At 40.6% G+C, this 14,570-nt stretch overlaps 1 protein-coding gene across 14 annotated transcripts in view; it reads left to right on the top strand.

Annotated features, from left to right (window-relative positions):
• Nucleotides 1-13,269, top strand: part of nfasca (neurofascin homolog (chicken) a) — a 93,679-nt gene extending 80,410 nt beyond the window's left edge. For 13 of the 14 annotated variants that reach the window (XM_065955421.1, XM_065955419.1, XM_065955418.1 and 10 more), the window contains one exon: nt 8,048-13,269. In XM_065955421.1, the coding sequence (XP_065811493.1) occupies nt 8,048-8,276 (229 nt within the window). In that variant the 3' untranslated portion in view covers nt 8,277-13,269. Of the gene's footprint in view, nt 1-204; nt 2,688-4,942; nt 4,955-8,047 lie in introns of all 14 variants that reach the window. The other variant, XR_010666456.1, reaches the window with a different exon arrangement.
• The last annotated feature ends 1,301 nt before the right edge of the window (nt 13,270-14,570 follow it).

Raw genomic sequence — 14,570 nt, 5'->3', positions numbered from 1 at the left:
ATATGTCCGGGATTTCAGAGGCAGATTAAAACGATACAGTAAAGCATCCATAAAATGACGCCTGAAGGGCACCTACAGAGTCATAGTTTTACATTTCATCCGCTGACAAAGCTTCTATACGTGACTAGTTTTAGAGTGAGTGATGCCTGGTGCTGTTTATGCTGTAATGTGTTGGTAAGTGATGTATCTCTTGCTTCTTTGCAGGTCCGAATGATCTTTGTTTCTTCATTCCTCTGAATGAAGAATGAGTCTGTCCTCTTTCTGTGTCTGTCCACTTTCACTAAAAAACACACATTTAACTTATCCCATTATGAACACGTTCTAACTCAGCTGTGTGAGAGTGGCGCTAAATCTTTAACCTTTAGTTGTAGACCAGAGAGTGTAGAAAAGAAGTGGAAATACACTGCAAAAACTCACATCTTAGCAAAGGGTAAATGTTTAATCCTAGTCAAACATATCAATTACACTTAAAGGAATAATGTGCAACTTCTTCATCCAGTAGATGTCGCCCTTGAGCTCCAGCATGAAACCAAGACAAACTGCTGTTTGGCCACGCCTCCTCCATACTGAAGCCTCCGCTCTCCTACAGCGACACACTTCCAACCCCCCTCCCTTCGCGTTTGCACAAAGGACTTATCAAATTAGAACGCACCATAATTAAGCACTAAGCACAGGTGGCGGACAAAATTGTCTCGAGCTGCATTGTTGTGTTAGCATGCTAATGTTAGCGCTCTTTAGTTAGCCCGAGGTTCACAAAGCATGTAAATTTACACAAAATGACCAGGATCTAAAAAAACTGGCAACCAATGCAAAAAACAAAATGATCTTCATAAGTTTGTTAAAATCAGATGTAATGTCCTAAATGAGAGGTTATAACTAGTACATTTTTCTTGCTGCATAGACAGTTATTTGTACTCATTATGAACAAAACAATAATAATTTTTTGCTCGTACTGTCTTAAAAAAAATAAGTTTATCTGGACTTGTCAGTTGAATGTGGGTTATAATAAATGTAATGAGACATTTTTGACTAGAAATCAGACGAACACACTGTCTAAGAGTTGAGTTTTTGCAGTGTAGTCAACATGACATCACATGTTGGTTCATGAATCCCATTTTTTTAAAGATATATTTTTGGGCTTTTATGCCTTTATTTGATAGGATCGTGGATCGAGTAGGAAACCAGAGATAGAGTGGGGAATGATGACATGCAGGAAAGGAGCGATTAGAACCCAAGCTGCCCGTTTGGAGAATGATAGCCTCCATTCATGGGACGCAACCTAACCGCTATACCATTTAAACTGCAATGTCTCTGCAGTAGATTGGACAGTACTGGTAGGGACTTGTCGATAACAGGAACACTTGGAGTAAAGCATACTGTGCTTTATGACTCGGCTTTATCAGCTTTTACAACTGACTAAACAAACCTCCTGCACCCATTTGAACAAAATGTTTTTAACAAATCAAGAGAGAAGTAAGCTCACGATCCTGTAGACTGAAATACAAATTCGGCTCTGGTCGCCCCCTGTTGGCCAATAACAGTACCTAAAACAATATGCAGGTTTTAGGTACGTTCCTGTTGGATTCACTTTTGTAGCTGAAGGTTAAAAACTTTATATGCAATTTTTTGATCCAGCAGATGTCGCCCTTGAGCACCAGCATGAAACCAAAACAACTCGCGCTGCATTGTTGTGTTAGCATGCTAATGCTAGCGATCTTTATTATGCTGGTATCTTCACACTGCATGTAAATTTACCTGAAATGAGCGTGATCTAGAAACACAGTTAAGCAGTGAGTACAGTATGTTATTCTTCTTTTCTCTAGTCCCTCAATTAAACAACTTTTATACGTGAGGGGAGGAGTCAGCCGGCCGTCCCGGCGATGTAAACAAACTGAAGATAGGACTCTGAAAACTCTGAAAACATCACAGACAGTGGGACTCGGGTGTTACACCCATTGTAGACAGTCATGACTCACAGATTTTTTTTAAAGGATATACTTGATTTCTACATTTAAGTGTGAAAAATCGCATATAAAGTCTTTAAATCCACTTCTTCCTAATGTCAAAGCTCAAGGCTCTCTAGAACGAGATAAATCCCTCATCTTATCATCGTATGGTTTCCTGCATATAAAGGGAATATCTATTTCATATTATCAAGAATATATATGTTACACGTATCCAAAGCTTTAGGGAATGTACATACAAACTGTATCATATCATAGCTTTGCTTTGGCTTTGCTTAAGTGTGAAAGGACAGAGTGTGAGAGAGGTGAATACAGGGAAACTTCAGAAGAGGTGTGATTGGTGTCACCTGAGTGGTGCGGCTGTGCTTTACAGTGTGTGATCAATCCCTGTTCAGAGTGTGTGTGCTCCTGCTTTTCTTTTCTAATCAATAATGACTCTAATGTTTGAACCTCACCCCCGCTCTCTTACAGTCCAGGTCCTCTGATTCTAACTCTTAAGTCCGCTCAGTGTGTGTGTTTGTGTGTGTGTCTCTAATGTGTAGAGATCGTGTCCTCCTTCCTTCCTTCCTTCCTTCCTTCCTTTTCTACACTCCCCCTCTCCTGCTGTCTCCCCTGTTTCCTCACGTCTTGCTCCTCTCTCTCCTCACGCTGAAATGGGTCGTCTGTCCATGACAGGAATGAAAACGAAAACGAAAACGAAAATGAAAACGAAAACGAGAACAGGTACTTTGGTTTCGGCACGGCATCTCTTTCGGCCTGTGCATGTCTGGGGGAGCAGATGTTTCTCCTGAGCAGGGGAAAACAGGGGGCTGCTTATGGTGTGGCTCAATTGGGAAGACCAAATACAAAAAAATATATCAGTCAAGTTTTAGTCTACTAGTCTGGTTTACTCAATCAGATGTGTTTGTATTTACGATATATCAAGCTAACTTGTAGTTGTCTGTTAAGCACTTTTTGTGCATTCAGATAGATAAATAGATCAGGAGGGATCAGCTGACAAATAAAAAGGATGTAGCTGAGAGTCCGGCTTTGTTTACTTTATGGGTGTCAAACTGTTTAATAATCTAACAAACTATCAGATATTATCCATCCGTCCATCCTTCCATGGATTCGTCCATCTATCCACCCGTCCATCCATTTATCATTCCTTCCATCTATCCATGCATCCTTCCTTCCATCCATCCTTCTTTCCATCAATCCTTCCTTCCATCTATCCTTCCATCCATCATCCATCCATCCATCCATCCATCCTTCCTTCCTTCCTTCCATCCTTCCATCCATCCATCCATCCATGCATCCTTCCTTCCATCCATCCTTCTTTCCATCAATCCTTCCTTCCATCTATCCTTCATCTATCCTTCCATCTATCCTTCCAACCATCCATCCATCCATCCATCCATCCATCCTTCCTTCCTTCCTTCCATCCTTCCATCCATCCATCCATCCATCCATCCATGCATCCTTCCTTTCATCCATCCTTCTTTCCATCAATCCTTCCTTCCATCTATCCTTCCATCCATCCATCCATCCATCCTTCCTTCCATCCATCCATCCATGCACAAAAGATAATGCATTGAAATGTATTAATAAAGTATTTTAGAGTAAAAGTCTAATATCCCTTACATTTGGATGTTTGAACACAGAAGGACCTGGATTGATGCTCAAAGAAATGCTTGGACCAAAATAATTCGAAAGTATATTCAGACCTGATCTGAACAAAAATGCTGAGACGTTTATCATGTCTGGTACAACATACTGCTCATACTTTTCTTTTTCTATATATGTTCATACTTCACTTGAACCAAAGTAAACTGTTCTCTGATCAGCCAAAAACGCAGAGTCTTGCATCCCTTTTGTTCCAACCAAGCCAATTACATGTTATAGATATCTACAGTATTTAGTAGATAGTTTGACACCAAGTTTAGGCAACAATAGTTTAGAGAAGTTGAAGGACATTACTAACACAACAAACCAAAGAATGTGCTTCCTTAACTCATGAAAGTCAAATGTTTTGGTATTCTGTCTTAATTCAGGGGATCTTTAATAAGTTAAGTGTGAAGAAAGGATCTTTTTCCCATCATTATCTCATAATAAAAACAGTTTTGACTTGCTATGCTGCATGAACATCAAATAGGAGTTTATAATCTTGCTGTTTTCATAGGAAGAATCCAGTTTATTACAAACGGGGGGGGGGGGGGGGGGGGGGGGGGGGGGGTCTTTATTTCCGTCGTCTGCTATCAGCATCGTAAAGGACGTTTGCTGAGATCTGAGAATTCAGCAACTTCGCTTTAAAGAAGTCAGAGGGGTCAAGAAACACAAGCACTCAGATTATCAAAGGTGAACGGTGAGATGAAACATCACAGTTTACGACCAGCTTCAGTTTGGACGTGTCGTATTCACCAGGGTCGCACACAGTTTGAGAGTTATGTTGGATTGCTGTGAGTAAATACGCTAACTGTTGGTTATAAAATATGAAGTGGTTTGGATCTAAAGATTAGTCCAGAACCCAACGCTGTTGTCAGAAGACATGGACAACGTTAATGGATATGTTGACTCGTCCAGTCTGCAGCCATTAGGACTTGAGGAAAACGTTCTGGTTTTCTGACTGCTTGTGTTTTCCTGCCCTGTGAAACTTCATGGTAGTCCTAACAAGCTGCAAAAAAGCCCAGACACATGCTACGCTGCCATTTTATTATATGGACATTAACCAAAAAAAAAAGATTTCTGTTGATCTTATTCATGGCTAAAACCTTTTTTTATTTATGTCATTGGTGTTATGATGATAATTTAACTTTTAGTAGAGTTACTCTTCTCTCCACTCCAACAATATTAAGACTACTTTTTCCTGTATCTGTTTATTTAGCATGTGCTGTTATCATCTGTCTCATGACTGTGTTTCTCTCTCTACCCACCCCACCCCACCCCACCCCCACTCTGTGTCCGTGTCCTTCGTCTCTTTTGTTCTCATTGGTCCAAAGCGCTCTTGAAAGGTATGAAAGGAGACGAGTCTCCCGTTTCACCACCTGAGTCCTTCATGCTGAACATCCATTCTTTTTTCCTTTTGCTCCTTGGCCTATCTCAATGCTCCAGTTAGTTCACAGCCTTAACAACTATGTACAAAATGAAGCTAATGTTTAAAAAAAAGACACTTCCAGACTGATGAAAGCTGCAGATGAACCCAATTTAAGTTTTGCAATGTGAGGAAGGTTCCCTCTAATAAAAAAGTCTTATCTTTCAAGGCTATTCCAGTCTTTATTTGAAAACATTTAAAGACTTTTCAAGCTGTTTTCAAATATGCAACCCTGAAATATCTAGATAATGCTCCGGATATTCTCCTGATCTGGATTTTTTTCTGCAGGTTTTCTGCACGTGTGAAAGCAGCTAAAAAGCGATCCAAGCCCCCTGCAAGCTCTCTTAAATTGCTGTTGATAGATGACAGTCGGCAGTAATGCTTCACAGTCCCATATCACTGCGCTCAGAAGGTCAGGTGATGATTAAGACGAGCATATTCTGAATGTTCTGTGGATAGGTTTGTTAAAGATCAGGCTAGTGCTAAAGAGTGCTTCTCTTGCTTTCGCTCACTTCATGCGTACCATCGTCTTCATCCTCTCACATTGTTACTCATCAGCCATCTTTTTACCATCTCTGCTTCTCTCAGTGTCTCTGGCTCTTCTCTCTAAGGTTTTTTTTTATCAGTTGAAAAATGAAACTTGATTTTTGTTTCATGTAAAGTTGAATTTGCTGCATATCAATTGTCTCTGACTTTCATCTAACTCTGTCTGCTATGGTGTATTTTTACTCTTGAGTATTAACGTGTATTGTTCCTGAAATGAATCAAATAATTTGTCTGGTTTTTTCAAAGTGAATCAGCATGAAGCATGATGATTTCAGAGAAGCCTCTGTGCTGGTTCTGTTCTCTCCTTTAGCAGGAAATCTGCATAAACGATGTTTGTTAACCATCGAATCCAAAATACAGACATGAGCAGGAAGAGAAATCCCCCCCAAAGGAAATCTCACGTTTGCATCCTTGAAATGCATTTATTGCTGTTATGCTACCGGCTTGATCCAAGACAAAAAAAAAAGAAGCTAATGCTAATGCTAATCTGTAGCTCTTATTATTCCCTGTGCATGAGGTTCTCTCCCCCCTAAAATCAGAGTTCGGAGACATGCAGCCATGCTCTGAACTGAGATCAAGCAATGCGCTGTCTATTAGAGCTGCTTGGATCTCATGTCAGAACATGGCAATGGTTTAGCATGTGTATGCGGTGGATTCTTGGGGACAGTATTTATGTCTTTTAATCACCCCTGTCTCCTTGAAAATACAGTTTGGTTACATATTTTCTGTGTCAAATCCGTGTTGTAGGAAATGTAATATCTGCCTGAAATATTGTTGAGGGGGAATTATTGTTCCACTGCGGGAAGCGTGATGTTCTGACACAGTACCGACGTCACAGGGATGAGGTCACATCGGACAGGAGAGATTGTGTTGTGTGTCCTTTAGTCGTTATATTGAGGGGTTTGGTTAGGACAAGAAAAGAAATGACTGCAGGCAGAGTTACATTTCCTAAAAAAAAACACATCAGAGAAAATCTGTTCAACGTGAACGTTATTTTTTTACGAGACAGGGTTGCTTTGAAAACATAGAAGTGAATACTGCATAGCGTTCTGCAAAAGTGACCTCGATCAACAAGCATCTTTGGGAGAAAAAAAAAGTAATGCAAATGCAGCGCTGGTTTTAAAGGATGGGTTTGGATTTTTCTATATTCTACCTGAAAAAGCCGTTTTCACACATGCACGCCTGAAGACAGTGTGAGCCTACATATCAATGTGCAAGGCCTTCCTGAGATGAGATGAAGATAATAATATGACAGAAGGAAACTGGTGGTCACTACATCCCCTTCCACTCTTGCAGACACTAACGTGTAACAATTTGGACCCACTGAAAGCCACCAATTGTGCTTTCGGTGGGTCCAAATTTGTGTCCCACCCACGCCTGGCTGGTCACTTGAGTAATTTTTTAATCAAAGCAGCTCCCCACAAAGGGTTAATATTCAACCACTGTTTACTGTACATGGATGATTGTGACACAATGATTGAGAAAAGCTGTTCAAAGCGGTCGATATCTAATCCATACCGAGTTTCTAACCAAAGTACTTTAGCAAATTTTGATCAGCGAATCGGCTGCTTTATGTGATTTACTTTCAGTGGGTCAATACGGGAAATGGGTAAACTGGTCCCTCTTTATTCACAGCCCGTTCTTGCATTACGTAATACGGATTTAGATTGTATGATCTGACATGAGAAGAACAGCACAGCTTCAAGCAGACCACCTTAAAGGGATAGTGTAGTAAGTGTAAGTGATTCGTGAAGTAGCCTCAGGAGATGGCGGTCAGCTTGACCCCTTTGTTGTGAAACCAGAAGCTAGGCTAGACCTCTCTACAGATGGGTCCAGATTTACCAAGTACAAAAGGCCTCGCTTGACTTTGCCATCAGAAAAACAGGTTAGTTTTAGCAAAGTACGGAGGCCAGAAAGATTCAATCTCAGAATGTATTTTGAGCTTTAAGTCGTTGGCGAGAGGGTCAATTGCAATTAGAAACTTTAGGGGCGCCTATCGCAAAATTCAGAACAAAACAGAAAACAAAATCTGGGTAACAAATGGGCTCGATCAGGACAACCCGGAGCTTCAGCGGATTCGAGAATGCATCTATTTCTTGAATCCCCATTGGTCTAAGCATGTTCTTACTAACATGTTGCCCCATTTTAAGACTTTGTACCAAAAGTATAGGATGTAGAATTAAAAATATTCAAACCTATCCTTTAAATCAAACATGGAAAAGAAATGAACATTAAACAAATTTGAGTGTGTGACCTGGACAAACACTTGATGAAGAGTTTTCAAGAGAAAAGCCTAAAAAATGACTTTAACATCATTTCTTTACCTGCAATCCCCTTAACTTTTCACTCTCCTGTGCCTGACTAACCTCTGCCGATGGAAAGGAAACGGTCCCACCTCCAGCTGACGGTATTCAACATCACCCCGCTCCCGTTCTAACTCTCCTCCTCCCCCCTCCCCCTTCTGCAGCAGCGACGAGGACAACAAACCTCTGCAGGGCAGCCAGACGTCGCTGGACGGCAACGTGAAGGAAAGCGACGACAGCCTGGTGGACTACGGCGAGGGCGGCGACGGCCAGTTCAACGAGGACGGCTCTTTCATCGGCCAGTACACGGTGAAGAAGGACAAGGACGAGACGGAGGGCAACGAGAGCTCTGAGGCCACCTCGCCCGTCAACGCCATCTACTCCTTGGCGTAGCGCTGTAGCAGCAACACGGGGAGGGGGGGGGGGGGGGGGACTAGATGACACCTGCTCCGACAAACCCTGACACCACACACCTGACACACACACACACACACATGAATATATTAATATATGAAACACACTAACACAGAGTAGACGCAGCAGGACCTGTCTGGAGGCGGCGTGGGCTTTCCTCTGCTTATAAAGACCCGGGAGGAAAACAGGAGCGGAGTTAGACCACAAGCCTTTATTTTGAAGTTTCCAGCTCGATGAGAACGGCCCGTTGGGAGGTGACGCTCGGACAAAGTGGACAGTACTGGTTTCCCCTCTGTGCTCTCTGCCTGCCCTTTACCCACACAGACTTGAAGTGTGCCTTCAGGGCAGCTTTCAGCACTCGGAGGCCTCAACAAGCGTCCTTTAGAGATTTTTTTTCTTCGGTTTGTTTCTGCTCTAAAACATCTTAAAACCGCTTCTGTGCGTTCCTTCCCCCTCGAAAAAACCCCTCTGTGTAGCATCCCCCGTTAAGACGCCACACGAGGTCCCCCCCCGACACACACTCACACCCCGTCCTGTAACATATCAGCTTCTAATCATCAAACTCCACAGGATGCCGGCAGATATGTTTATCATATTGATATTTACGCAGTGAAAGATTTCAGTTTTTTCCACAGCTGGTAGACGAGTCATCGAGTGCTGTATTCAGTCCTGGCACGCCTTTTAGTGCCATGCAAATCTATGCACTATCACCTCCTCAACACCAGTCTTTGGTTTCAATCTGGTTTGTAAAAGTACACACTTTGGGTTTCTTTTTTTTTACCACTTGCAGGCTTAATCACATGCTTTTAATCACTTTGCCTTGTACGATGTTTTTCTTACCTCTAATCCAATGTTGTAGTGCAGATGTTAAAAAAAACAACAGAAGGCTATTTCTACCACAAGCAGCGAGCCCCCTTTTACAGTGTGTTATAACAAAGCCCCATTTATCTAAAGATGATTATTTTTTGGAGCATGATAGCAACTTAGTGCAAGAAAAACGGGAAGGCCGCAGAGAGGAAATGTAGTTTTGTTTTGAGGAACGACAGTAGACTACGACTCGGTGGTTTCCTAGATAGCATGCAGGCTAATGCTGCATTCATGTCAAATGGGAACAACTACAGCGGGCTTCCTTTAGGAGCTGTCGGCTTTTAGAGGTTTCGTTACACGCATGAACTGGTGAGCAATACTTCTTAAAGTGTGTTTTTATACCAAATCAAGCATTGCATTGTCAATCCACAAACAAAAAAAAATCACTAACGACGGGTGAAAGAGATTTAAAAATATGTCAAGATTCATGCAAGAGTATTCTCTGGATCCAACCACAAAGTTCCCGATCCGTCTTTAGGTCCCATTTGAACAGATTTATATTAGTTCCAAGCAGAAAACTTCTGATATGATATTTCCCAAAGGACATGAATGCAGCATGAGAGGCTGGGATCCTTTAGGTGTGTTCAGACTAAAAGATTGCCCTGGATTATTAGATTTTCCCTTAATGACATCACAAAGGGCAGTAGCCCCTCCCCCAGGTGGGTGACACTCCCACAGCTAGGTGTTTGTTCTGCCCTCTGAGTCTGCCTTCTCACCGTAAACAATAGGACATGGAGCGAGAAAAGCACAGAGTACACCCAAGCCCTTCCAGAGAGGGGGCGTGTAAACACAGCTCATTTACATATTTAAAGGTACAGACACAGAAACAGCCTGTTCTGAGCAGGGCTGAAATAGAGGGGTTTATAGGCATGATCAAATACAGGATCAGAGTGGATTTAGAACAAGAAACTTCACACACATGTTTTGAGGAGCTCTGAGACTTATTTAAACTGGTTAAAGAGGAGGAGAATATGTGACCTTTAAAGTGGAAAAACCTCAGACAAATTCTAAAGAGCTTGTGTGCATTTGTTAGCCGTCAGGGAGCTAATAACATCAACTTCTACTGAGAGTTCTTTCTGTTCCTGTCCTTCAGAGGACAGTGAGTAGAGAAGAGAATCAGGGAGAAAGAGAAGTGAATGACATGAGGTAAAGGTACCAAAGGTTGGACTTGAACCCGGGGTTGCACACTTGGAGACCTATAGTGTCCGCACATGGGGTGCGACCTAACCGCTAGGCCCCTGGCGCCCCAAATCATGATTTTCAAGCCTTTACAGTATTTTAGTTGATATGCAATGGGAACCACGTCTAACGCTCCTGAACTCTTTAGTCTGAACACACCTCAGCACAAAGACCTCCTCTTTCCTTCCCCTGTAGTTTTAATGAATTCAATCAATTTAAAAAATAAATAAAAGACCACATAGAAACCTTGAATTAAAGTTTGAGAAAAGATTCACAGCATGAAAATATAAACATTGAATTCACAGCCACCTTTGGAGAGAAAAAAAAGCGTGTCAGCTTACCTTTTCGTTTCTTTAGCAGAGAAAGAAAAAGAAGAAATCAGTTTGAGTACCAGAACAAGATGGTAGAAGTCACATGTTGTCATGACGTCGCTCTGTTGAGCAGACTGATGGACTGTCGGTGATGATGCTTGAACGTCTTTATTCAGTTTGATACTTAACGTTCACCGAGTGCTCGAACTCAAACTGTTACCTAACGGCACTATGAAACCCTGAATCAACATAGATCTTTACTGCGGTCAGCAGCTGCAGCTCACATTGTATTTTACATATTTATTTTATATTTCTATTTATGACATCATGTGGATAGTATTAATATATTAGTCTTTAATTTAATTATTGTTATGAACACATTTTTGATCATCGTCAAACAGCAAAAATCAAAGATGTGTCGTCATGAGAAGCGTTCAACTCTTCAGTATGTCCCACATGTTTTCTGTAAACAAAACAACAACAACATGTCAGCGTCCAGTGAAAGATGATCTGTGTATCGTGCTGCTCTCCTCCTACTCATGATGTATTAACGCTCATCTGTGTTATTCAGATTTATGTAACATAACTCCTCCAGCACACAGGAACTTCATATCTGTACTTGTTATTTATTTGACTCATGTTCTGTACGTGTAAGTCCTGAAACAAAATCTCTTATCCTTGTAAATATTTAAAGGTCGATTCCCCCAGAGTAAAAAAAAAAAAATGCTTTATCCGGAAATAAAAGGAAATAAAAAAGTGACAATTCTGTCTGGACGGTTCAGTCCGTCAGCTAGCTTTGACTAACATTTGCACTCTGAAGAAGAAACAAGAATCACCCCCTCACTCCGTGTCGCCCCTTTTCTCTTTGACTTTTGTTGAATCTGGTTCTGACTGTGGCGAGTCGATCGCTCCCTCGTTTGATGATGGTTTGGATTCTATATTGTGAGAGAGGAATACGTTAGATTGTCTATGATGTAAATAAGATGTAAGTGCTCCTGCAGTTGTAGCTACGTCGAACTCAAGCTGCTATAGTATAGGCCGAAAAATCGAGCGTTTTCTGAGATATTTGAACAAACCCCCTCCCCCTCCCCCCCTTTCAAGTGTCTACATCTTTCTGAGACCACCGCATACACTCCCATAACTCTTCCCATAATGCCTTTCAGCTAACAGGCCTGCGATGCTGGAGTATAGCTCCTCCCATTTCAGGGGAATAAAGGTGGACGTGACATCATTTTAGACTAAATTTAAGAAGCTGACATCAACCTGACTTTTGGTTAGTCAGTTGCCTTCACTTTCTTAGAGGTCATGTGACCATATTTATATTTTTGACAGGCTTGTTACATCTTTATCTTGCTTGACGCGTTGCTGCGATAGCATCTCGTCAGTCACACAGATATCCACTTCCTGCTTCACCATCCATTTAACTCTGAAAGAGGCAGTGCAAATATATTCATCTCTTATTTAAATCCTGTTTAAAGTTTCACACAGGAACTTCAAAGTTCAGAAGGGTCACATGTAAGTGAGCCTCCTTCCTATGATCATATTTGGACAAAGGTCAGCTGCAGTTTTTGTCTCAATTTGCAGGAACACTTGAAATAGTGCTGACTCTGCAAAACCTGAAGAAGGCCCCTGACATGGGAGGTAGCATATACGCAGATCCAGAAAATGCATTCAAATAAAATCTGATTCACAGATTATTCTCCAATTTCCCATCCTCTCTGCCCTCTAATCCCCTCGTCTAAAATCCTGCGTTCCCCTTCTCTCCTTCTGCAGAAACTCAAAGCAATATCCTGAGTTTGAATCAGCTGGCTGTTTTGTTTCTCTGTCGTCATTTGTTTCTCAGTATGTTCACTCTTGCACCTAGCACAGAAACCTCAACAACAACAACAACAACAGAAAAACGGTGCTGACATAGAAGAAAACAGGAAGAAAAAAAAAATCAAAAACTGGATTGGGAGCAAAAGTCTGAACTTTCTCACAGAACTCACTGGAAGTTTTTTTTCCTCCTGGATTTGGTCTGGAAACCTGCACCCTGCTCTTCCCACATGGCCTTTCTCTTTCCCCTTCAAGTGGATCACAGCAGGGGGGGATATTGTAAACTGGCTATATTACAAAGAAAAGAGAATTATGCATACTTGCTGAAACTCAGTGCTTTTTTTTTTTCTTGTCCTTTTTGTTTTGTGCACGATAAATTGAAGGTGCACACGGAGCTGAGCGTCTCTTTTTACTGTCTGCGTCACCTCAGCTCACCTTTCATGGAGGAAAAGAAAAAGAAACTGTCAGCTTCTCGTGTGTCTCATTTTCAAAATGCTGCAATGTCTTAGAATTTGACCGGTGCACATACGAGATTTGCGACTGGATTTTTAAAAAATGATTGATCACATGCTGTTTGGCTTTTTGTATGACTTCTCATGTTAGCATCTTCTTGTTTTTACCATGTGTATCAGAGCAGCTCGTCAAAGTCTCGCTTCGACACGCAAAAATAACAGCTTTTGTAAGGTACATACTCAACAGAAAATGGCATAAATATATTCACCATGTATGCGTGTATGATGAGATGTTGCAACTTCTGCTAGCGACGCCTTCTTTATAGTAAAGCTATCTCCTTTTCTCTACCTCCTGACGCCTGGTGCTTCTGTTCATCTCTGAGCTTTTGTCTCGTTTTTAAAGCAACATTTCATTTTCATTGCAAAGATCAGAATCAGAATCAGCTTTATTGGTCATGTATGCTGAGACACACACCACAAGGAATTTGTCTTTGGTAACTGTGCTCTCAATGTACAAAAGTTATAACATTAAAGATAAAGATAATAAAAGCAAAAACACTAATAAGGATAAATAAGTCAAGGATAAATCCAACTTTTCTTTACTTATTTTTTATTGGATGAAATTACCATTACAGAGTCATGAACATCAAATGCATGGACAGACATGTTCAATATGTTGTAGACATCTACACGTCTTTTTATCAACAATAAGGACAACTATAAACATTGAACATAATTATAACTGTACAACACAAACATCCATCAATCAATTAACTAAACCACTTTTACTGTTCAGGGTTTTTCACATCTGTAGTTTTAAACTATAAAAGGAGGGTTATTTGTTCAGCCATTTAGTTTTATGAATTTAATATTTTGCCCACATAAAAAAACAGATTAATTAATATTTATTTGCTGATAAATTGGACTTGAAAATTAATTAAAAAGTCAATTCTTGTTGGATTTATATTTTTTCCAAGTTTCCTTAAAGGTATTTTTCTAAATTAAACAAAAAAAGCAGTGTCATGAAAACTGCAAAAGAAGGTGTTCAATAGTTTTTAATTTTAAAAGGTTCATCTTTTGAAAACAGGAAGGAAATGTTTACAAAAACACATTTAGTATTAGTTGTCACGGGATTGTATTTATGTACTATTTTAAATAGAAATTACTTCATTTTATTTGTAATTATATATTTAAACGGGAAAGTAAGGAGCCCCTGAAGTCCTAAAAAGTAAAAGAAAAAAAGAAAATGTATATATTGTGCGCACAAGTTTTTATTTATTTATTTATTTTTTACTTTTTTGGACTTCAGGGGCTCCGTAGTAAAGAGAAATGAATTCTGCGTTTTTTATTTAATTTATTAATGTCCATCTATTTTTACAAAACCTTTCATATTTCTCCGACGTCACTTCCTGCCACTTTATCCTGGCGGGACGTTACTGCTGCTGATTGATGCTCACCTGAAAGTAGACCGAATAATTAATACGTTTCTATCTTCGGACAACTTCCGGGTTCACCTGAGGGAGATTTTCTTCACTGGAGAGGATGAAACAACTCTTCATGAGGTGAGTAACAAACAGTTAGATTTAAAAGAGGACTCGAGGTAACGGTCAAACCTCAGACTGTAAGTATTAAGTTTAAATCTCGTGGAC

Source organism: Labrus bergylta, chromosome 5 (genome assembly GCF_963930695.1).
Source record: "Labrus bergylta chromosome 5, fLabBer1.1, whole genome shotgun sequence".
Taxonomy (NCBI): domain Eukaryota; kingdom Metazoa; phylum Chordata; class Actinopteri; order Labriformes; family Labridae; genus Labrus; species Labrus bergylta.
The sequence above is the reverse complement of the archived record's forward strand: the minus strand, read 5'-3'. Positions and strand labels throughout refer to the sequence as shown.